This window comes from Mytilus californianus, unplaced genomic scaffold (genome assembly GCF_021869535.1).
Source record: "Mytilus californianus isolate M0D057914Y unplaced genomic scaffold, xbMytCali1.0.p SCAF_10, whole genome shotgun sequence".
Lineage (NCBI taxonomy): Eukaryota > Metazoa > Mollusca > Bivalvia > Mytilida > Mytilidae > Mytilus > Mytilus californianus.
The window spans coordinates 37305622-37331216 of NW_026262582.1; the positions used below are offsets into that span (position 1 = coordinate 37305622).

Sequence of the window (25595 nt, forward strand, 5' to 3'; positions counted from 1 at the left end):
TGATAACTTATACATAGAAACATTAAAAAATGTAAGTTTTGGTATATTTTGGTTTTTAGAAGCCCAAATTTGATAGTTGAAATTGTTCTAATTCAACGCCACAATTCAGCACCCAAAGTTCAGATATAAAAAATGCCACATTTTTAATAACTGGTATCATATGGCTTTGAAACTTTGTAAACGGTTTTATAATACACTAAGCTTAAATCATGCTAAGTTTTATTAGAATTGGTCAAGTTTTAGACCCCTAATAGGCCCAAGACCACAATTAATTGTCCACGAATATAGTTCCTTTTAATTAGAGTGTAGTTTTTCTTAATTTTTTTTCTTTCCCTTCCTCACTCATTTCTTAGTTTTTTTTGGGTGGAAATAAAAGAAGAGAGGTGAAATAAACTTTTGGATGTTGTATTTTAACTGATTTTGATATGGAAAGAGTGATTAGGCCAGGTGCAAAAAGGTGATATTTACAGTTTTCGGAACATCTCTTGACTTGTCCATAGGGGTATGGAGGTGTATTGGCTAAATTTGTAAGAGTCATTGGTTCAATCTTTGTGAATTTTGGATATATTTTTGGACTAGTACTATACATTACACACACAAAAGATTTGACAAAAATGCAAGGTGCAATTTTTTTAATGAAACAAAACGTTATAAAGAACTAATAGGGGAATTTAATTGTGGTCTGTGGCCTAAGAGGTGAATTCAGGAAATATTGAATTTGTACTTTGACAACTTCCCTGAATGATCTATTGGTATTAATTTGTCAAACTACATGAGAATAAATGATTTCCACTTTTATTTGATAGAAATTTTGTAAAAAAGTGACATTTCAGCCTACATGCCAAAAATTGAACTTTTTCAGTTGTTTCAATATATTTACAAAAGTAGCATGCTTACTTTCTCTCTGGCAGATTTTTCTGGTTTTTTATTTGTGTTTGTGGTATCTAATGTAGATGTTTAACTCATTTTTGAACACTGAACACAAAAAAAGTAGATAAAATCAGAATAAGAGTGCAAAATGTGCTGATTTAATGGTCTTAGTCTAACGGTCAGTATGAAGCATGTGAAAAATGAGGTTCTATGCACATACAAGTTGAATTCCTTTTAGCAGATTTCACTGAATCTGTATCAAAAGCACTTATTACTGGTTATTTGACCTTGTCTGTTTCACAGACTACCTTTATTTTCTTTTGTTTGATAGCTAGTGGTTAAAATATTGGCCTTTTGAGGCTGAAATTTCATGCCGGTTTTAAAAAGTAAAGTAAATAACTTTGCATCAAATCATACTGTCTACATATATAGTTGAAAGTGACAGTCATGTTACATCCAGGCTCCATGTTTTATCATATCTAAACAAAGATTTGAGCAAAAAGAAGCATATCTCTATCTACCATATCATTTATATGCTTTTTAATATGCAAATGTGGGGAACGACCTAAATTGACAACCTGTTTTTTTAAGCTTGACATTGCTGAAGACCATTTTATTCACATGTGTTATGCTATTTGAAACTTATATTTCCATTAAAAGTACATTTATAACATGTTAAAGGTTTTTTTATAACTTAACAACTTCAGAAAATTGTGGTAAGTGAAAAATATTACATTTCATATAAGGCCTGACTTCATTTGAAAACCTCTATTTTTTGGCACAGGCTCATATAAAATTTACTTCTGGCCATTTTTTATAAGTCTGAAACATGAAGTATGCTATCTGTTGCTTTTAATAGGTGATAACTTATACATAGAAACATTAAAAAATGTAAGTTTTGGTATATTTTGGTTTTTAGAAGCCCAAATTTGATAGTTGAAATTGTTCTAATTCAACGCCACAATTCAGCACCCAAAGTTCAGATATAAAAAATGCCACATTTTTAATAACTGGTATCATATGGCTTTGAAACTTTGTAAACGGTTTTATAATACACTAAGCTTAAATCATGCTAAGTTTTATTAGAATTGGTCAAGTTTTAGACCCCTAATAGGCCCAAGACCACAATTAATTGTCCACGAATATAGTTCCTTTTAATTAGAGTGTAGTTTTTCTTAATTTTTTTTCTTTCCCTTCCTCACTCATTTCTTAGTTTTTTTTGGGTGGAAATAAAAGAAGAGAGGTGAAATAAACTTTTGGATGTTGTATTTTAACTGATTTTGATATGGAAAGAGTGATTAGGCCAGGTGCAAAAAGGTGATATTTACAGTTTTCGGAACATCTCTTGACTTGTCCATAGGGGTATGGAGGTGTATTGGCTAAATTTGTAAGAGTCATTGGTTCAATCTTTGTGAATTTTGGATATATTTTTGGACTAGTACTATACATTACACACACAAAAGATTTGACAAAAATGCAAGGTGCAATTTTTTTAATGAAACAAAACGTTATAAAGAACTAATAGGGGAATTTAATTGTGGTCTGTGGCCAATACCAGTTAAATAAACTGACCTAATCACAAACTTTAACATGTAAACTGTGCAAAAGTTCTAAAGTAAATGAACAACAAGTGAGAGTCAGGACATATAATCTCTATATAAATGAGATGTACTGTTGCTAATACCATGCAAGTATTAATACAAATGCATACCAAATATCAATGACTTTCAATAAGTATAGTTTACCAGGAATCACATGCCTAAGTCTTGTCTCCACTAATTTGTAGAGGTGAGACAAAAATCATTCTTGCTGGGGTTCAGTGAATGTCTGTCATAACAGGGTGCACATGGTTATAGGTGATTTATGATCCTGTGAGGGTGGGAATAAGATAACAAATATGACAATTTATGGTACTTTTTAGTAAAAAAAAAAAACAAACATTAATAACAATTAATATTTAACCCATTTTGACCCCAACAACGGGCAGTAGGTTACAAGTCATGATGTGAAAAATAACAATAAAATTTGTAGGCTCATTTGACCCTAATGTATGATAAAGGGCATATGTTTTAGGCCATTCTCACTCTGAAATATTGCCTATTGAATTACACAGAGGGATATTTAAGAGTGAATCAGCCAAATTCAGCAGTATCCATCATAAAAAAAAAATCCCCATTAAGAGGAATTTTACCTGACTACTGTGGATTCATTTTTTTTTTGGGTACCATTTTTTGTGGATTTCTTTGGTATAGGTGAGTCACAAATTTCAATGTTGACTGAGTACAATTTCCTATAGACTTGTACATGTATGCAGACTTTGGTAAAACCATGAAATCAGATATCCAGATATAAATACAATTATTCCTTAATTCACGAAAATTGGTACTCATGAAAATAAATGAACCCACAATACCTGGTGTGTACTGTTCCACAATATGATTAAAATATTTAAAATTCATTTTTTTAATAAGACTAACTCTTGAATAGATCTTGGAAGAGGTAACTTTGGTACAACATTTGGCAAGTATCTTTGGCCTAACAATTTCCTAATCGTGAAACGACATAGATTTTGCAATGGTCGAACATTTTGTGAGAGTGGTAACAGTGTTTCGCATAACTTATTGTCCCTAGCTAAATCTGCTGGAAGTTCCGAGTTCTCATTTCGAAAGTCAAACTGACCCACAGCTCTAAGCAGTAACTCCATGCAGTCACTGTCTGCATCTGTATTGAGGCCACTGGCTAATACCGATGCTATTCTGTGTAATGCTGTAAGTCCACGGAGATTTTTACAGTTCACACAAGCATTGTAATCTAATAGCAGTTTTATTATAGATACGCTGCCTTTTCTAGCTGCCCAACTTAGAGGTGTGTCATCATTGAAATCATGGGCATCAACATTAGCCCCATTCTTTAATAGCAATATAACACAAGGTTCGTTGCTCTTGAATGCTGCCCAATGTAGAGCAGTATTTGAATTAGCATCTCCAGCATTTACATTGGCCCCATGTTCTAACAACATTTCTGTACAAACTGAATCACGCTCAGCTGCATAATGTAATGCAGTTCTCCCGTAACCATCTGCATCATTTACCTGTAAAAAAGAATGTCCATTAGTCTTATGTGGCATACCAAATTATACAAAAATAAGATGTGGTATGATTTCCAATGAGGCAACTTTCCACCAGAGACCAAAAGACGTACAAGTTAGGGAACGACCATTTAACTTCAAAGGGAGGTTATGGTTTTTTCCTAAAAAAATAGTCTGATCCCCAATTTGATGAAAAAAAATATTGTTGTCAAGAAGATGACAAAAAAAAAAATTTCTGAATCCAGATTTTTCCCATACCTTATAGAAGTTATAGTGTTAAATTTTGAAAAAAATAATTTGATTGATAGCGTTTAAAAACTAAAAAAAAATGTTCGCATTTTGTGTGAAAAAATTTTTCTGACTCAGACAAAAAATCATAACCCCCCTGAAGTTAAATGGTTGCTCCCTTATAAGCCTGGTATCTTTGATGAGTTTTCAGGTTAAATTGATTTTTTATACATGTACATGTATGTTGGATTTTCCCTCAATTAGTGCAGTCTTAAGCTTTTGATAAAAAATTTCAACATTCTAGTCGTAACAAGTCAGTCAGGGGTAATACATGTACAATAATTTTATTTACTTTGGAGAAGATAAAGGGGAGATTATTCAAATCTTAATATGAAATTGAAAATCATACAAATTTACTTCTACAAGTAAATTTTACTTACATCTTCAAATAATTTAATTTTGGATGTAACGCGTCTTCTGATTGGCTGATGGTGTTTTGTTTATCAGCTCATAGACATAATTTAGTCATAATTATATAATGACCGTGAAGTCGTCAACTTTTTTTCATAATTTACTCCAGTTTAAAATGGAATTTAAAATTAAATTATAAGGAATGACTGTAATGTTTTTTTCTGTCTATTCGAAATAACATAGAAAATGTGGTGCACACTTTAAATAACCCGCTACGCGGGTTATTCAGTGTGCACCACATTTTTTATGTTATTTCTTCATAGACAGAAAAAATATTACAGTCATTCCTTAAGTAAATAAACATGACTTGTATAAGATTTACCCCTGACTGCAAGTCATTAACCTTCAATCATATTTTGTACATGTATATATATGTAGTTGTATTTTTGTGATCTGTAACAATAACTATTACCAATATTACTGAATAAATATATGAAGGTGTATCATATGAATTAACAGCTACCAGTATTAAATCTTTTTTCTTTTATTGAGATGACAAATAGATGTGCTACCAGTATTGAAACATTTTTCTTGTATTGAGATGACAAGTAGCTGTGGTACCAGTATTACATTTTTTTCTTTTATTGAGATGACAAGTAGCTGTGCTACCAGTATTGAATCTTTTTTCTTTTATTGAGATGACAAGTAGCTGTGCTACCAGTATTGATTTTTTTTTCTTTTATTGAGATGACAAGTAGATGTGCTACCAGTATTGAAACATTTTTCTTTTATTGAGATGACAAGTAGATGTGCTACAAGTAATGAAACATTTTTCTTTTATTGAGATGACAAGTAGCTGTGGTACCAGTATTGAATCTTTTTTCTTTTATTGAGATGACAAGTACAAAAAAAATGTAGCTGTGCTACCAGTATTGAATCTTTTTTTCTTTTATTGAGATGACAAGTAGCTGTGCTACCAGTATTGAATCGTTTTTCTTTTATTGAGATGACAAGTAGCTGTGCTACCAGTATTGAATCTTTTTTCTTTTATAGAGATGACAAGTAGATGTGCTACAAGTATTGAAACATTTTTTCTTTTATTGAGATCACAAGTAGCTGTGCTACCAGTATTGAATCATTTTTCTTTTATTGAGATGACAAGTAGCTGTGCTACCAGTATTGAATCGTTTTTCTTTTATTGAGATGACAAGTAGCTGTGCTACCAGTATTGAATCTTTTTTATTTTATTGAGATTGCAAGTAGCTGTCTCATTGACATGATTGACATACACTCATTATCATCCTTTGAAGTAAGTATATTGTCTATATAGCTTTTCAAACTTAATTACTATAAATAGCATCAGAAATCTTATTTTTACATTTATGGTGGTCACATTCTTTTTTTTCTACCAGGGACTGGATTCAGGGGTCTTCATTTCTGCATTCTGTAATTTTTTAGGCAATGTATATTGTATTTGCCATATCTTTACCATCATTCTGTAAACCCCATCCAGATCCTCACTTATACGATTGTCTCTTGATTCATAAACTTTTGTACATTTGGGGATTGCCACATATAGTGGATGCTTGGCAACAATGAAGGCCATATAAAGTTACCTGTAGACATCTATTTTTAATAAATTTGTCAGTTGGGTTGCTGTACTTTGATGATAATCCTTCATCTCCTTTATCTACCTAAAACTGAATTTACTAACCCTAGCACCTTTATCCAACAATAACTTGAGAGTTTCATTGTCGCTCACCATACAGGCACAATGTAGGGGTAACAAAGTACCATGCAGTCTGTTAACATCAGCCCCTGCATCAATCAGATCTTCTATGTCGTCTACAGAGGGCACACATAAATGCCAATTACTGATAGCTCGAATCAGACGCTCTGATAATGCATACATATTTTGTTCATTCTCCATAGCATACCACATTGGTAAAGCAACTGAAAAATAAGGGGAATACCAATGTTATTTCTTAAATATAAACTGCTGACACCAACCAAAAAAAATCAAATGGTTTTCAAGTTGTAGAAGAATAAAATCTAGATGTGTTGATGGCACTATCAATATATCTGTCCAGCAACAATGATGCAACCATGAAAATATAAAACACATCATACATGTACACGTACATGTAGATACCAGAATTAAAATTTTGAAAGCCAGACAAGGTCAATAGTTCAAGTGTTGCAAAATCACAGGTCAAGGTTTGCAGTTTGAAAACTGGATTGATTGATTGGTGTTTAACACCACTTTCAGCACTATTGTGCTAATTGGCAGCCGGTTTTATTTGGTGGAGGAAGCTGGAGTACCCAGAGAGAACCACCGACCTTTGGTCGGAAAACTGACAATCCCAGTCAAATGAAGATTGGAGTTGAGCACTTCTGCCACGCGGGGGATACAAACTCACAGCCTCAGTGTTGACAGGCTAGTGATACATAACCACTCGGCCACTGAGACTCCTTCAAGAATAGAGATAATGTCTATAGAAAATTTTTGTAAATTTTTATTTTAAATTTTTGACGGCTTTTAATATTTTTCATAACTGGTATTTCTTGCAGTAAAATAGCCTAATTGTATTCATTTAAAATCTTGATATATTTGAATATAGGGAAAAATAAAACTACATGTCAGCAATTTTTGTTTGATTCAAGATTGCATTCCAAATGTTAAATTTGCAAGGTTCTTGTATTGCCATTTTTCTATAAGTTTACGATTTATTTAAAAGTTACCATATACATTTACTACTATAACGTGTTGTCACTGAACAGAAAGCTGCTTTTCTTCAAATTAACAGCTGTCAACTATCTGTCAAAGTTTGTTGACATTTTTTTTATCAACGTAAAGTTACTATTTACAGATAATAAAGACAACCTATTGTTATGGCTATCCAATTTATACCTGCAAAATATAACAACGTAAATTATAAATTAGTGTTAACTTGACTAATGTCTCTACTCTTATATTAATGTTTATAAGATCTTATAATATCAGATGAAATATAGGAATTTTCAAGATACTACATTGGAATCTGGAATATACACTTTACTGTAAAAAAAATATGCAGAAAATATTTTAATTGAAGATTAAATTATCTTTAAGGAAATAGTTTAAATGAGTACTTGTATTTTTATTTGTAAACAAAATATGAACATCAAAGGACAGTCAACAATTTTTAAAATAGATTCAATTTTTATATAATAACGTATTCTCTTCTGAATGACAACATGGATGCGCCCATTGAAACAAAGTCGACCTGACTTGTAATTTTTTTTATTCACTCGAGCGTAACAGTTGGCTATTTTAATACAAAATGCATAGGATAATCAAACCCGGAAAATTTGCCAGGATATTTGCGAAAAGGTATGGGACTCTTTGTTGTGAGGTTTACTTCTGTTGCAATATTTAAAACAAATCTTTAATAACATGATCTTGCATCAGAAAATTAAAAAATAACAATATCCTCTCATAACCTTAAAATTATAACTTAAATCGATCAGCAAGTTTGATTGCACTTGTCATTTGAAAATAAAATCGCTCCGATTTACTACATAGAGTTCAAATGACAGTAATGTAGGTGTGGACTAAACAACTGAAATAGGGGGGGGGGGGGGACAACTATTCACCAGAGACCAAATAACATAGATGAAATGAGCCATAGGTCAATATACGACCCTCAACAATGCGCAAAATCCATACTGAATAGTAAGCTATAAAAGGTCCTGACACATAACATTTCACTTATAGGCTATGTTCATGATCGACTTTGTCTAAACAGTGGTTCAGTGCCAAGGGCCAGTGTAATTTTTCTACATATTTTCAACTTTTGAAAATTCTATATAATGCATATCTTAGCATAATTTGTGTCCAAAATTTTCAAATTTCTGTTATAAAAAAAAAGTATTTAATAACATTTCAAATTAATTAAAAAACAACCCTCATTATTTAAAAATAAACAGTACATCCGTGGTATTGTCAAGGATTTGTTTTGGAGGACGTCGAACTAATAATTAAGTAAAATCCTTGTTATTGTGAAAATTATTTATTAACTTATTTTTATTAATGAATGAATTTACAACAAGATATCATTAAAAGTAATTGGATATCCTGTATTTATTAGCTTTACCATAAAATAAGATCAAATTGCTGATTGACCCCTCCTAAATTATTAAACTCTATCCAGTTGCATTAACCATAATATCTCGGTCTGCCAGAATATCAAACATGTCAAATGGTCGTCCCATTTTCAGCAACTGTATGTAGAAAAGGGTATGTTTTTATTGATTGTCACCTAGTGAGATAGTACAAGGTAAAGCTAGGATTCCACATGGTTAAGGTGTTAATTGACTTCTTAATTTATGACCTAATATAGGGATATTAAGACAAGTGACCCCACTTATTTATCTAATTTATTATTCCCGCTAAGTGAACGACCTCAGCGTGTATCCTATCAATTCTTAGAGAAAATTAAAGGTACATCATGAGGCGGCATATCAGATCGTCTATTACTGCAACCAACAACACAACAGTGGTCCTTGTTAAAATCTTTTAATGTGTCATTGTTAATAAAGTTGTCAATAAATATTTTGATTCAAATGATTCTTGTGTTGCATGAACATGTAAACACAAACACTTGATCAGGTGATTGTTTTTCCAGGTCTGCATGGTCACTGCTTATCAACCGTAAGCCCTCAGTCGATGAGTTCTCTGAAAATATCGCATGATTTCACAGTTTGGCTAATTCGGTTAGACATGTGCAGTTAAATGTGCATCTGGTGTATTAGTTTTGTTTCTGGATTATAAAAAAATCAACAATAAGATAAAAGTCTAATGAGGTTGTTCATTCAAATGAAAATCACACATTTGATTGCATTTGTGAATAAAATTTTCCAACTCTGTATGGTACAAACCCTATTGAAATATGATTTGATATCATTGCTATTACTTTTCAATGTATTAAAAAGAATTTAAATGACAAGAACGCATATGCAGAAATGTCTCCTCTGCTTTTTGGATTATGATTCAAGGTCCAGATACAGGATTTTGAAAAGGGGTGCCCCTAGTTAAGTAGTTAGCCAACGTTTGGACTGATACTTGTAAAAAGTCTATGCATTTATCATATATGTAGCACCATAAATGAGGTCAAGATCAGATGAACACTACCAGACATAAATGTACACCTTATAATCTTTCCATTGACCAAATAATTTTAACCTTTAATAAATATATTATCTTGTAGTTTTTGAGAAACAGATCTAACATGTCTTACCACAAAAATTTAAAGAATGACCAATGAACCATGAAAACATGGTTGAGGTCAGATAAACTCTGCCTTACAGACATGTGCACCTTGTAATCATTCCATACATCAAATATTGTTGACCTACTGTAAAGTATCTCAGAAACAGACCTAATCACATAATTTTAACCAAGATCACAATGGATCACTTATCCATGAAATGAGCTCTATATGACGGAAATATAGACCTTTCACTGATCAGCCATTTTCTCAGAAATCTTGCACTTTGAAAATAGAAATTTATAAAAAATTGTAATGTAAGCTATCTCCCACCTACCTTTCTTTAAGGATATTTATGAAAAGAAAAAAATTATAAAAGAATGTATAAAAAAAATATTTTGGAGTTATTGCCCTTGCACAGATGAAATATGTGGATTGGGACACATATATACATGTATATTGATAATTAAAATTAAGGAAGTACAAAGATACAAATAAACTTTTATTTTAGCCAAAGAATTCATCACTGCCGTCTGTGTTCCTCAGTACAAAATGCTGTGAAGAAGTACAAAGATGGAGATAAAATCCATGGTTATACAGTCAAAAAGGTGAGGTGATACAATAAATTGCATGGATGATGGTTAAAAAGTTGGGATGATAAAATGTATGTAGGTACATGGTAAAAAAGGTGACCATGATACATAGTATAAAAAAAATTTCGAGAAAGATTATGTGATAGAAAATATATTGTTAAAAGATGAAATGATAAGAAATATATGGTTAAAAGATGAAATGAGTAAAGGTAAAAAAAATTGAGTTGGTGAAAACATATTTACACAGTTGGGTTAAAAACAATTGAGGTGATAAAAACACAATTACACAGTTATAAAAGTGAATCCCTCTCTACCCTCCCACATCTATTGTAATGGTATAGCCCTCATTGTAATAATACTACATTTTCACAACATTTTACATGTTTTGTAGGTTGTTGAGGTTCCCGAGTTAATGCTAACCAGTGTTGTACTTCACCATGATAAAACAGGAGCAGAACATTTACATGTGGCCAGGGATGATAGCAATAACGCTTTTAGGTATGTTTAAAGGAAATGATGTGGATTTATTTCTTTTCACAGGAATTAATTTTTGTGGATTGAGGAAAAATTGCGTTTTAGTGGATTATTGATTTAGTGGTTTTACCAAAGTCTGAAAAATTTGTACGTTGTTGAACATTTAAATTCATGGTTCACCTTTACTCTGGATATCCACGAAAATTGGTATCCAACATATAAAAATGAATCCACAATAGGTGATAACTAGATAGAAAAGGCAGAAAATGTATATCACACTTTGGCAGAAATTGAGGGAAAAATACTTTACTCATTTGAATATTCAGTATGTAAGGGGTTTCTAGGTCTTTGTTCTGTATCCTTTTGTTGTGTATTCACTGTTTATATATATTGACTTTCTAAGCTGGATTGACGTTGTAGATATACAATATTAATGTTTGTATGATTATTGTCCCCCATGTAAAGCATTGCGGTGGACATAGAAATACAGGGCGTCTGTCTGTACGTCTGTCTGTCCTTCGTCAACATGTCGGACCATAACTCAAAAACGCTTTTACCCATTTGCATGAAACTTTGGTGAATTGTTTATATCTATTGACTTAAGCTCCCTTTCGATTTTTATAAATTTTAGATTTTACGTTTCCGAGTTAAGGGATTTTATTCCAAAAAAAGGGGGATTTTCAAGTTTTTGGACAATAACTCAAAAGTGCTTTGAGCAGTTTTCATGGAACTTTTAGTTACTAGTTTATATGAAATTATATCTATTAAAAAAACCTCCCTTTAGTTTTTTTTATAAATTTCTGATATGACATTGAGAAGTTATGGAACTTTATCTGTTGAAAAAGCAACGGGCACCCGGCATATCATGTGCTCAAAGCGCAGCTCTTTATTTAGTGGAGGATTGTAATTTTGATCCCTTGGCATTTTTTTACTTACTTTACAAATGTCTTTGTAATTGTTCTTCATATCAGATTGAAAATTTGGGTGGATCAAGAATGTTTCCTAGCAGATATTCATTCTTTTAAACACTGAACACAATTGGAAATCTTTAATTTTATAATTTCAGTGTTATGTTCAGAACAACACCTATGGATAGTACAGGTGTGCCACATATACTGGAACACACCACACTGTGTGGATCAAGGAGGTTTCCTGTCCGAGATCCTTTCTTTAAAATGCTTAACAGATCCTTATCTACATTTATGAATGCTATGACAGGTACTGTATATCTGGTTATTTTGGAGTCCAGTTTTTGTGCCTTTTCAACCTAACATTCAACCACTCATAGGATTAAAAAAGAATAAAAGTGTTTTCATATTGTGAAAACTGTTCTGAACCCCATCACCCACATAAATGTATTATTATTTAGAAAAAAAATCTTGTATTCATGCTCTATGCTCATTTTACCTTTTATATAAAAATAAGGAGATGAGGTATGATATATAGCCTATAATATTTGTCTTTATCTTTACCCATATATTGAGCTTTATTAGAAATTCAGAACTTTGTTTGTTTGAAAGGCTGTGATTTTGATTTGATGAAGCAAACATTTTGCAATAAAAAGTGTTTCCCAATTTAAAATGTACAAAAAAATATATTTACTTTTTTTAAAGATATAGTTAAAATTCATAGCAAGCAGCTACCACAGAAATGTTTGTTAAGATGTCCAGTGTCGTCCCATAAATCTTTTTTTTGGAATAAATCTCATTCTTATCTTCTGTCATTGTCTGTTCATACTTTATTTTTATAGCTAGCGATTGGACAATGTATCCATACTCCTCACAGAACCAAAAAGATTTTGAGAATCTGCTGTCAGTTTATTTGGATGCAGTGTTCTTTCCACAACTTAGAGAACTTGATTTCAGGTTTGTAAATCTTATTTTTCTTTTAAATGGTTTGGTGGCAGGGAAGTTTTTTTCCCTTTTCTCAACCCTTCAGTCTTAATTCTGGCTGTATTTTTAAACCTGACATAATGCATTAAGATCAACTTTGTAGAAGTTAGCATTATTCTTTAACTTCGTGTCATCACAATGAATAATTAAAAGTATTGGTACTATGTTGGTTGCACCTACTAATGTATCTCATAGAACTTGAAATAAAGGATACCATGCAAATATTTTATTCAAGGGGGTGAATTGGGATGGTGGGTGGGAAACTAAGACTGCCACTGGAAAAAGGGTATATTGACTAGCGACAGAAAAAATTAATTATGGTTTTAATACTGTTTTTACCATGTTTACAGTCAAGAAGGTTGGAGATTAGAAAATGAGAACCCTGAAGACAAGTCTTCACCACTGATGTTTAAAGGAGTTGTTTATAATGAAATGAAAGGGGTATTTGTAAGTATACTGTTATAGTTATATGAGTGGGAAAAAGCAAAGGAATTTTTCTATCCTATAAATGTGATATTTTTAACAGTCTTTCACTAGCAAGCAAGTATGCTCAACAAGAAGTTTGGATGTTAACAAATAAAAAAAATTATGCTGGCTGGGGTTAAATAAAAAGTACCTTCCAACTGTCCAACATTCAATACAGGAATGCTGCCTTAAATTTCTTACTCAATGAATTTTTTTGGTGAATTTATTGCTTATTGATAGTGATAGAAAAAAAAAGTGAATATCTGTATGCACCAGTTTATAATTTTTTTGGGGGGAAAATCATTGGCTGAACAATTGGCAAATGGCTATTATAGTGTAATCTTGGCTCAGGTACTTATACCAGTGTACAACCCCCTCCCCCCTCACACACATGTATGATAGTCTTTCAGGTGGTTCATACAGTCCAAAACATCAATACAATAGAGTATACACACAAATACAGAAACACAAATTAGTGTCAAAAGAATAAAATTTGCCATCATGAGTTTTTCTGTAATTTCAAATAGCCAAAAAAAAAAAAATTGGTGTCAGAGAAAAACATTCTTGAAAATATATCATTTGATTTTTCATAATCATTTATTGAGCACAATAAAGATGAAAATAGATATCAAAAAGCATACTTTTGCTAGGTGAGCAAATCAAACAACTAAGAGCCTTTAGTTGTTATCTATAATTCTTTGCTTTTGTTACAGTCAAATAAAGATAACATCTATTGCCAAGCAGTACAAAATGAGCTATTACCAAATCATACCTATGGAGTCATATCTGGTGGTGAACCTTCTAAAATAACAGATCTTACATGGGAACATTTAAAGAACTTTCATGCATCACATTATCACCCTTCAAATTCAAGGTATGTCTATCCAAGCCTTGTGGTCACACTAATTTTGAGTCAGCAATCATCCAATCATAATACTGGATTTTGAATTAGAAGGCAAATTTTGTACTCTGAGTACTGAGTAAAGTTTTAAGACAGAAAGGCTAGAATTGTCGATTTCAGATGAAATTGGTTTATAAATTTCATTGTGTTTCTTTAACATTTCAAAGATTTCATGGAAGACCAACCCAACTAGAGATCTAACATTGGAATAACTCAAACTATTCCATGCATTTATTATCACATGTGTTATTGTAAGAAAATCCAAATATAGCATGTATAGATCCATTCATTCAAATTATTAGATTTTGCATGGCAGCCATGAAAGAATTTTTATTAGGTTCACACTTAATCCATCAAATTCTTGCTATGTCCAAACAAAATTAATGATATAACAATTAAAAGATAAGATTTCTAAATATCACTTAAAAGACACTATATATTTCCATCTTAAATTTATAGAGATCATAGATTAAAGGATAAATAGGAAGCTAAGAAAATTATTTTTTTCACATTATTACATGTCAAATACTTGGTAACTATTAAAGAATTTCTAAATGTCACATAATGATCCTTGAGATCCTAGGTTATTCCATTAGAAATTACAAATTTTGCATGTCAGCTGTTTAAGAAGTCTCCATAAAAAATAAGGAGATGTGGTGTGTTTGCCATTGAGACATGTTTCCACCAGCATTCATATGACAAAGATGTATGCATTCTATGCATTTCGCAAGTTCTAGGAATGTCCATACAAAATTACAGATCAATAACTGCTCATGATTTCCATGTTTGACAATATCCTTAGGTACATTTGTGTCAAAAGAGGTATTATCATCCTGGATCCTTGTCTTTGCTGTTCACAGAGCTCTAATAGTTTGATTAGTAATTCACAAATGTTTTGTTTTTGTAGGTTTTATACATATGGAAATTTTCCATTAGAAAAACATCTAGAGTACATCAATAATAACTATCTACAGAAATTTAATAAGATTGATATTGATACTAAAGTGCCTAACGAACCAAGATGGACAGAAATGGTAATTTGAATTATTGTTCAAGTTGTTGGGTTGCTTTCTAACTGATGTAGGTCAAAAATCTCCTTTCATTCATACATATGTTTTTTTGTTTGTCTAAGGCCACACCGTATTCAGATTTATATCTTTTAAACTTAGGGAGGTATACATATGAATGTGGATGTCTGAAGTTCTTATTCCGGCAGTAACAAAATGGACTTTTTTTTATGCAGTTAACATTAAGATATGTTGTTCAGACATATGTTTTAGACATCAATTACATTGTCATACTTTTATAGAATTATACTAAACTTGGATATATATATATATAACGTCTGAATCAAAAATTTAAGAATATATTATTTTTTTTTCATTTTTCTATATTTTACTGATAGATGGACTTAGTTTTTGGCAGTTAACATTTACACACAGTGTTGAATAATTTTTTTTATACCAATAACTTTGTCAAACCTTTATAGAATGTTACAAAATTTTGACATACTTCTTCATCATCAAGAAATAACATCTAAAGACAAAGTTTTAATTTATATTTATTTTATTTAACTAATAAAAACTTTAAATAGTATTTGGCAGTCATCGTAACACTTTTACACTGACAGCAGCAATCACAGACAAGACACAATGTTCTACTGGACCCTTAAAGGATTATTTTTCTGAGCAACTTTAAAAAATAATCATAATGATCATTTAAGTTAATCTAAAGAATAAAAGTGATGAGGGATTAATGTAAGTAACCCAACAATATTCAGTTAAACATCCTAGATACTACATGCCTCTGATAAACAAGTGACAAGTTAAAAATTACCCAAATGATACAAGTATTATATATTTCTAATAAAATGTTAAATGATAATATCTTAATATAATGCATTTTAAGTGATAATTCGATACACATCTGCAATGAAGTTCATGCTATTTCAAATGATTAAAAGTAATTTTTGCCATTAATGCCATCATTTGACTTGGTTGAATCAGATTGATTAATTTATTGGTTAATTGATTGAATGATGTTTTGAGAAGGATTGCTAAAAAGCCAGGATGTGTAATTTGAAGGACTTATATTCTTATAAATCATTTTATATATTTTCAACAGAGAAGAAAACACATAACCTGTCAGCCTGACCCAATGGCACCTGATCCAGAAAAACAGACAACAGTGTCAGTCAGTTACTTATTAACAGAGTGAGTAACTCCATACATACAGACTATTTAGTGCAGAGAGTATAACAAATCAAGCTGCTGCAAAATATCTTTTGACTCCATGGTCTAGTAGTTCAGCTTACATTTACTTCAATAAATCATTGCAGTCTGTACACTTCAATGCATGTCATGTATGTGTACAAAGAGAACCTGTACATATTTGTTTTCCTTAATGGCCTTATGAACAGGTCTCTTTTAGCTTGAACTATTTAAGTCACCTAAACAGAAAACAAAGCATGTTGATATTTTCAAAAGTTACCCAAAACCCCAATGAATAAAAATGTCTAAAACAAATTGATATTAAAACTTATGTGTAATTACATGTCTCGTATTGACTTGTGTTTCTTTCAATGCTCAACAAGGTGTTAAAAAACTAATGGTTAAACTGTCAAACGCAATTAACCAGTAATTTTAGGTTCTGTAATTTGTTGCTAATTCATTACATCAGTTATGTTATGTGAAGCTTCATAAGGGAAAAGCGCTATTGTAGTCCTATTTGATCAGGCAGACGGCAGAAATACAAAAACAAGGTTATCACAAGAAAAAATGTGATAATTCTGGTTAAAACCTATTTTAATTGGATTTGAATTTCATTTCAGTATCTCTGAAACATTTGAATCCTTTACATTGAGTATTATTGGAGCTTTACTGATGGATGGAGAAACTTCACCATTTTATCAGTCATTACTGGTACCTAAAATTGGTTCTGATTATGCACCCATGACAGGGTAAGTAACTGTATACCTGTATGGTCTTACTGGTACTTTACACTTCACATCCACTTAAAGACGTACTCCGGGTTGATAAGTTCAGGGAAAAATAAGAAAACAAAAGAGTTTGTTGTTGAAATGAGATTGTCTTTGATATCTTATATACTGTAAATTCAAAAATTATTGCGTGCTTTTATTATTGCGATTTTTGAATAATGGACTAAAATGCGAGATTAAACATTGTAATTTCAGGAGAAGCCTCATAAAGATATATGTGTAATATATCAGAATGCAAGTTCTTATTATTGCGATACCTATCCAGTCGCATAATTCGCATAAATAAAAACCTCACAATAATTTCTGGGTTGACAGTAATCATTTTGCTTTGAGTAAAAATGAAAACTGCACATAGATAATTGCAAGAATTAAGAAATAAAAGATTGTAAACAAATGAGAGATTCCTAAATTTAAGATAGAAGGGTCAGAAACCTTTTAAAAAGATATTCAAAACATTATAAACCTTTGATTTTCATAAATTTTCTTTTAATGAAAATAAGTTTTACAAGTTATATTAGCATATTATCTCATATTTAGATTGAATTATTTCTAGATGTCAAACTTTCTTATAAAAGGTATGAAAATTATACAGAAATATTCCAAAAAATCCAACAAACAATAGTATTTTGATTATTTTTTTATCATGAAATTTATCTTCTTTTATGTTTTCAGTTACCATGGGGATACCAAAGATTCAGCATTCTCAGTTGGTCTTCAAGGAATCAGTTCTAATGATGTGGAAAAAGTCACCCAGATTATTTCTGATACGTTTGATAAAGTTGTAAGGTACTCTATACTTCAACTATGAATATCTTAGATGTGGATATTTAAACTTTTCTGATTTTCTGTTAAAATGGACATGTAACCATTTAACTAGAACCAATCTGATAATTAACATTTAGCCACTAGATTCCACTAATAAAAACATCTTTAGTCCAAAGCAGGAGATGTAGTATGCTTTTTAAGTCTGTGTTAAAAAGATGCTTAAATTACACAGTGCTTTTAAAACATTATGCTGACTCCCTTTAGTTTTCTGTACCCTTTTACTATACATTCATTGTGAAAATGAAACAATTTAATAATGGAGTAAAATTATGTGATGCTATATCTTTCTGGTCGTCAATGGTGCTATTTAACGACTGTACAAATTTTTTTTTCTACCCAATTAATTTTTGGAATTTATCATAACAAAACATGGTCCTTGCCATACCAATATACAAATGGGGAAGAGTGGTATGATTTTGTTTACTCTGCTCTCAGTTTCTAGTTTTATCATAGATGTATTCTTTATTTTCAGTGAAGGATTTGAACAGAAAAGAATCGATGCCTTGTTGCATCAGATAGAACTTGGATTGAAACATCAGAGCAGTAATTTTGGTGTGAAATTAACTTTAGTAAGTATACAGTACACACAAGGTGTTTCAGTTGAAAATCACTCATACTATTGTTGAGTGATTCACTATGACTCAGGATGATTGTTGGTGATTTAAGGTGACAACACTCTGATGAACAACCTTGTCATATACATGTACTGTAATGTGGATTATTTTACGTGGAGTTAAATTTTATTCCAAAACATATAAGCACTTAAATGCATAACTGATATACATTTAATAAAACATGACATATATAGCGTAGCACATGTGGAGCAGGATCTGCTTTCCCTTTTGGAGCACCTGCGATAACCCCCTGTTATTGGTGATATAGGGTTGCTGAGTCTTTAGTATTCTATGTTGTGTTTTGTAGTCTGTTGTTTGTCTTTGGTTGTTTTTTGCCATGGTGTTGTCAGTTTATCTTTGACTTATGAGGTTGAATATCCCTTTGGTAATTCTGCCCTGCTTTTAGCAAACATGAGACATTGTCCTGTTATATATATGGCAGTATGAAAATAATGTTTAATTGTTGGTGAATAACATGTACAATGTAGATCTTTTTGTAGCATATCTATAAATATAGGGAGATGTGGTATGATTGCCAATGAAACAACAAATCATTAAAGACCAAAGGACAAGCATGTGAACAAGTACAGGTCACATTGCAGCCTTCAACGATGAGGAAAACCCACACAGTAAAGTAAACCATAAATAGACCGGGGTGACAAAATATGAAAAAAATCTAAAGGGGAAAACCAACAGACTGATTTTGCTTTAAAGAAAAAAATAAACAAAGAACAATTATGGCAGACAACAGCCAAATATTGATTTGTATTTTAGGCAATAAGTCATAATTGGAACCATGACACAGATCCAGTAGAAAGTTTACAAATAAATAAATATGTAGAACAGTTCAGACAGAAATTACAAGATGATCCACAGTTTCTACAGAATAAAGTTAAACAGTATTTCAAGGTAAGAATTTTTTAGAAATTCATCATTTATTGGTATGATACTGAAGCTAGAATGTAAAATTTTGTTATGCCCAACCTACAACAGTAGTTATGGGAGGGATTATATATTAATCATGTATTCGTCTGTCTGTCAGTCTTGAAACAGGTTAAAGGTTTTTGGTTAAAGGTAGTTTACAATAAAGTTGTCACATAAATTTGAAATTGAATACACATGTTCATTATGAAAATATGCCAAAATAGGGTTTTCATTATTTTATATAGATGTGCATTTGAGGATGTTTTAAAAATCAGGAACTTGTGATAGGCTCAGGGTTTATGCTACTGGGCAACTGGGGCAAAGAAGTAGCTTTCTTGTACTTCACTTCCCTTTTCCCGACCTTCTAAAGTGACATCTAGTTGCTAGGGTGTCCACATCAATCGCTTTCATCATCAGCAATTTTCCATGTTGATGAAACAGCAATTTTGCATTTATCAGTCAAGAAATTCATAGACATAAACAATTTATTTCTTTAGTAACGTGATGAAACCATTGACTTTACAGATTAGTCGTATGTTACTTCAAAGAAACAACTTTTTTTAAAGAAGTGTTTTCCTTCAAATCTGGTACCTGTTACTCAAGAGTGCACATCAAAACATTCTGATTTTCTGCAAAATAGATGAAAATTGTCTTATTTTAATGTCTCATCCATTGTATTAAAAATGTTATATTCCTTTCCAAATCGCTTGTCAAACATTGTTTATTTATGTAGAGACTGAAATTTGTGTTGGACATCTCTCATCAAATATAACGTGTCATTTATATTGACAGAATAATAAGCATTGCTTGTTGTCAACAATGAGTCCTGACGAAAAATTTGAAGAGAAAAGGAAAGAGGAAGAATCAACAAGATTACAAAAAATGGTGGAGAAATTAACAGATGAAGATAAGGAACAAATTTACAAAAAAGGTTGGTCAAGATTACTACTGTTTACAACTAGAAGTGACTTAAAATATATTGCCACTGTTTTTGGACTACACAAAATCTCTTTACAATATAAAAAGTGGAATTAACTGAATTATATAGGTTTTTTCACTGCATCAATACAAAACATTTTTCCAATCTAAAAAAGTAAAATTTTAAAAATGTGGAAAGTTATGAATTTTATCTCAGATAAGCTGCAGTGATAGAATTGGTTTCTCTTATTTCTTTAAGACTATGCTGGGACATCCTGTCACTGTGAAATGCAACAATCAATCATTGTCAAGTTGTCAGTAATGGTGAACTATATTTTCTAAGAGCTATACCAAGAACGAGTATGGGAGCGCTGGACACCCCATACTATTATTTATATCCTCGCCCACCAATGATAGTGAAGTGGCATTATGTTTTGCAGGCTGTTTGTCAGTCCATTAGTCCATCCGTCCATTAGTCCATAGGTCTGTCCATTATTTTGTTCAAGTTTTGGCTCAAGTTAGGATAAGGTTTTCATTTGAATTAAGGTACTTTGTGGTAACATCAACTGAAAACTTAGTATACAAGTGCATTATGAAATGAAACATTGATAAATATTCCCAGCTAGGGTTTTGACCCAAAGTTTGGTTCACTGAACATTGAAAAGTAAAAGTGCATATCAGGTTAAACTTTGGATTTAGGAAGCTTGTGGTAACATCAACACAAAACTCATTATGGAGTGAACTGTTTAATATATATACCAAATTATGTCTCTGATAGAGATTTTGCCTTTCATAGAAACAATTAAATGTGACAGTGTGAGCAGGGCATGATATCCTATGGTTTTATATTCTTGTTTTTATCTAAACTTTAGGTCAAACACTCCTACAACAACAGATGGATAAAGAAGATTTGAGTTGTCTTCCAACACTTCACATAAATGAAATTGACAGAAAAATTATAGAGGAAAAAGCAGCTACAGTCACATCAGGTAAGGAAAAGATGACAAATTGGCAATCCACAATTTGAGAATCTGAAGAGTAAATATGAAAATACTTCTCAAACATGAATATGCTTTTAAAAGAGAAGCGAAGATACCAAAGGAGCATTCAAACTCATAAGAATATGATTTTAAAGGATTGTTCTAGTAGAAAACTTAAAGAAAGGCTCAGAATAAAAGGGCATATAAAAATCTCAATTATTAGAGTCCTTATTTTTTTTTTACTGTCAGTGATCACAACATGAGAATGAGAGGACATAACGCTTTTATCAAGTTGATATAGAAATAGACCGTTGGAACAGTCTTCACAAACCTTTTATATATTAAAAGATTAAGAGTTTACCATATGATGTTTGATCTTTTCCATAGATGTCTATATTTGCCAAAGTTGTGTTTTTGAATTACTGCCTTCTTATGGTTTTGCCGAAATATCCTTATTTCATAATATGTATTCATATATTTTTTGTAGGGAAAGTACCAGTACAGCTATGTGTCCAACCTACCAATGGTATTACTTATTTACATATGATGTCAAACATGAGTGATGTACCATCAGATCTTAAGCCATATGTACCCTTGTTCTGTGATGTCATAACAAAGTGAGTACCTATGTTGCATTTGCTCAGAAATTTTCTTGCAAGTGCTATTTAAACAACAGTTTTTAAGCAAATTTTTTCAATATTGTCAGTTGAAACTGCATAATAAAGATTTTCTAAAGTTGCAATTGATCAATTTTGTTTAAAACATGCGAAAGATTTATAAAAAAAATTTTATTGATCAGGAGATATGTATTATGCTTTTAAAGTGCTTCACAAGGAATTAAAAAAACATGGATGTGTTTACACCACATAATTACTCTCATTACAAACAAACCTGTACAACTGGAAAAGTTTTAAGGCATGTCAGGAACTAAGCAAACACCTATTAAATGAATTTTATATTTTAGAAAATGAAAATTTTACCTTGATTTGTAGATACCTTTTTATTTTGTCACACAAAAGGTTGTCCACTTAATCACACAGTTTAAATCACCTATTGTGGTGAATGTATCTATTGTCGTTCTATTGTCCATGTCAATCAAAACAGCTCACTTATAAAATTACTTAGAGGAACATCTCAAACATTTTCCTAACTTAGTTTATTTTGGCACCTCGTGTTGGAACAAAAAAAAAATCACAAAATTTTTCTGTACTCAGTAAATTGTGTGGTATTAACACAGCAATTCCTCGTAAGGAATCTTAAGCATATAAGAAATCACAAGTGAAATCATTGCATTTGCATTTATTCATTCAAAATATTTTTAAAAATGTATTAAGGTGGTACATAACACTACAGGGAGATAACTCTGTTAAAATCAGCTGAACCTATTAATCACGTTCTATTGTTATGGAAATATTAAGCTTCTCAATGATCAAAATTAGTGTTTGTCAAACTGCTATATATCCAATGAAATTTTTCCGATAAAGTGTGTGGTTCAAGTTTTTTGAAATTTTTATATTTTTGTCAAAGGGTCAAAGTAAATATTTTGTCAAAATTTTATGAAAATTAAACGAGCCAAATTAATTTTAGTCAAGGTGTTTGGTACCACCTTAATTCTCTGCATATTTGTTTAAATTGAAGAATTATTGGTAAAATCATAGCATAAGTATTTATTTCATAGTTGATATTTTGGCATTTGTAATTATCTTTGGATTAATTTGACTGAAAGACATTTTATTTACAGAATGGGAGCTGGTTCAATGGATTACAAAGAATTATCTCAGCAGATAGAGCTAACCACAAGTGGTCTGGAAGCTGGTACCCATGTCAATCAACATCACAGTGATAATTACAGTTATGAACAGGTAATAAGCATGTTCCTTTAAATGAGGAGATAACTCTTGAAATGGAGGGCATAAAAGAAGGGTAGCTTTTTAAAAGGGAGACAACTGTTTTAAAGTGAGGTTATTCAGACTACTGTTATTGAACTATACAGGGGAGATAACTGCTTTTAAATATGGTATTGGCTAGGGTTTGATTTGGAAAGCAATGGTCTAGAACCCCAAAATTAAAAAAATTAAAAAAAATCCCAAAAACTTTTCACCTGGACATGTTAATTTTCAGTGCCTTTCAGCCTCCACATACATTTTTATCTTGGAATAGCCTTTACCTTTATAATTGTTCCCTTATTTTTTATCACCCAGGGTGTGTAGATGGAAAGCTACTAAAAATTTATTACTGTAAATTTAATGTTATAATATATTTATGCTTATCTTGAACAGCTGAAATAATGCACTATGAGTATATGATATTTTTGTTCATGTTTGATATGAATACTGAACACAAGTTGTACCACTGTGGAGATGATTAATAATAATATTTTGTGTATTTCTTTCTCAGGGTGTAGAATTTTCATCTTACTGTTTGGACAGGAACGTTGATAAAATGTTAGATCTCTGGACCAATATATTTTGCAGGTAATAATTATAGATGTGTTTAAACTTTATATATATTTACCTGTAGTAACGAACTTCAGTGTATATTTTATAAGAATTAAGAAATCTATGAATTTATTATTGCTAATTGGATATCAATTTTAGTCAGTTAGAGTTAACAACAAATTTAAATGTTCAACGTAGTACAAATTTTGTATATGCTAATATGCAGACTATGGCATATTCACAAAATGAAATATTCACGAATTTTTTTTTTCCTCAATCCATGACAATTTGTACTAACAAAAGTAAATGAATACACAGTATTCTTGCATTTAGGATTAGTTGTTAAAGACCGCACAAAATTTTTTGGGATCGTATCATGGTATGATGTCGGGGTTTTTGGGCAAACAGTTTAGGAATTAAGGGCCTAAAAAGGGCCAAAAACAACAATTTTTGTAGTTTCTGGACAATAACTTGTGTGTAAGTGTATGGATCTCTCTGATATTGTACCATAAGGTTCCATATCTCAAAGAGAAGGCTGGGATTGAGTTTGGGGGTAATTGCCTCAAACATGTAGGAATTAGGAGCCAAAAAAGGGCCAAAAACATGCATTATTCTAGCTTCCAAATAATAACTTGTGTTAGATGTGTATGGATCTCTCTGAAATTGTACTACAAGGTTCCATACTACAAAGGAAAGAATTGGATCTAGTCTTGGGGTAATTGCTCCAAGGGGGGATTCCAAAAGTCGCGGGGGGGGGTTTCCAATTTTTTTAAGGAATTTCAAATTTTGTAAAAGTTTCAAGAAGTAATCTTCAATTGCACAGTATTGCGCAATAGATTTGTTAGATCTTTTACCACATTTATTTTGTGTCAGAAACCTATATTATGTCAAAAATTTGAGCACAATCAAAATTCAGACAGTATCAAGCTTGAATATTATATCCAAATTTGCCCCAACTGTTCAGGGTTCGACCAGGCTGTGCTCAGCGAATCATTTTATTGAAAATGAAATGAATTAAACATGATTATTACATTGGTTGCAATGAATTACATAGATTTTCCAGTGAAATAAAAACCAATAATTTCACATGTGAAATAAAGGTGGTTATTTCACTCCTCTGACGTCATACAACAATAGGCGTTGCCAAGATGTTGTCGATGACGTCGGATCAAAACAAATTGTGAATGCGTAGAAAAAGATATAGTTCCTTACATTTTTATACGACTGTAAAAAAATTTTTGTGGTCGTATATTGGTATGACGTTGGCTTCGTCGTCGTCCGAAGACACATTAGTTTTCGCACTCTAACTTTAGTTTAAGTGAATGGATCTCAATGAAATTTTACCATAAGGTTCAATACCACAAAAGGAAGGTGGTCATTAATTTTGGGTTATGGTACCAACAGTTAAGGAATTAGGGGCCAAAAAGGGGCCAAAAATAAACATTTTGTAACTTCCAGACATAACTTGTGTGTAAGTGTATGGATCTCTCTGACATTGTACCACAAGGTTCCATATCACAAAGGGAATACTGGGATTGATTTTGGGGGTAATTGCCTCAAAATTTTAGGAATTAGGGGCCAAAAAGGGACAAAAAACAAGCATTTTTCTAGTTTCATGACAATAACTTGTGTGTAAGTCTATGGATCTTTCTGACATTGTATCACAAGGTTCCATATCACAAAGGGAATGCTGGGATTGATTTTGGTGGTAATTGCCTGCAAATTTT

The 25595-nt window shown here is 31.5% G+C and overlaps 2 protein-coding genes across 3 annotated transcripts in view; one reads left to right on the forward strand and one right to left on the reverse strand.

The window, feature by feature from the left end:
* Positions 1 to 2766: 2766 nt before the first annotated feature.
* LOC127718055 (ankyrin repeat and SOCS box protein 8-like) lies at positions 2767 to 7441 on the reverse strand. Of its 2 annotated transcripts, none has more exons than XM_052223960.1 (3): positions 7347 to 7441; positions 6312 to 6550; positions 2767 to 3961 (listed from the first exon to the last, which is right to left on the reverse strand). In XM_052223960.1, the coding sequence occupies exons 2-3, from the start codon at positions 6537 to 6539 to the stop codon at positions 3326 to 3328; spliced, it is 864 nt and encodes a 287-aa protein (XP_052079920.1). In that variant the 5' UTR covers positions 6540 to 6550; positions 7347 to 7441; the 3' UTR covers positions 2767 to 3325. The 2 variants fall into 2 exon arrangements, with proteins under 2 accessions (XP_052079920.1, XP_052079919.1); XM_052223959.1 differs by having other exon boundaries at positions 7340 to 7441.
* A 442-nt stretch (positions 7442 to 7883) lies between these two features.
* The window catches only part of LOC127718051 (presequence protease, mitochondrial-like), a 33230-nt gene continuing 15518 nt past the window's right edge, over positions 7884 to 25595 (forward strand). Inside the window, exons 1-18 of the mRNA XM_052223949.1 lie at positions 7884 to 7970; positions 10358 to 10454; positions 10831 to 10937; positions 11980 to 12131; positions 12664 to 12778; positions 13156 to 13252; positions 13984 to 14144; positions 15079 to 15205; positions 16296 to 16384; positions 17002 to 17130; positions 17842 to 17955; positions 18467 to 18563; positions 19383 to 19517; positions 20325 to 20463; positions 21323 to 21439; positions 21918 to 22047; positions 23172 to 23292; positions 23828 to 23904. Coding sequence (XP_052079909.1) covers positions 7921 to 7970; positions 10358 to 10454; positions 10831 to 10937; positions 11980 to 12131; positions 12664 to 12778; positions 13156 to 13252; positions 13984 to 14144; positions 15079 to 15205; positions 16296 to 16384; positions 17002 to 17130; positions 17842 to 17955; positions 18467 to 18563; positions 19383 to 19517; positions 20325 to 20463; positions 21323 to 21439; positions 21918 to 22047; positions 23172 to 23292; positions 23828 to 23904 — 2054 coding nt within the window. The 5' untranslated portion in view covers positions 7884 to 7920. The remainder of the gene's footprint in view (positions 7971 to 10357; positions 10455 to 10830; positions 10938 to 11979; positions 12132 to 12663; positions 12779 to 13155; positions 13253 to 13983; positions 14145 to 15078; positions 15206 to 16295; positions 16385 to 17001; positions 17131 to 17841; positions 17956 to 18466; positions 18564 to 19382; positions 19518 to 20324; positions 20464 to 21322; positions 21440 to 21917; positions 22048 to 23171; positions 23293 to 23827; positions 23905 to 25595) is intronic.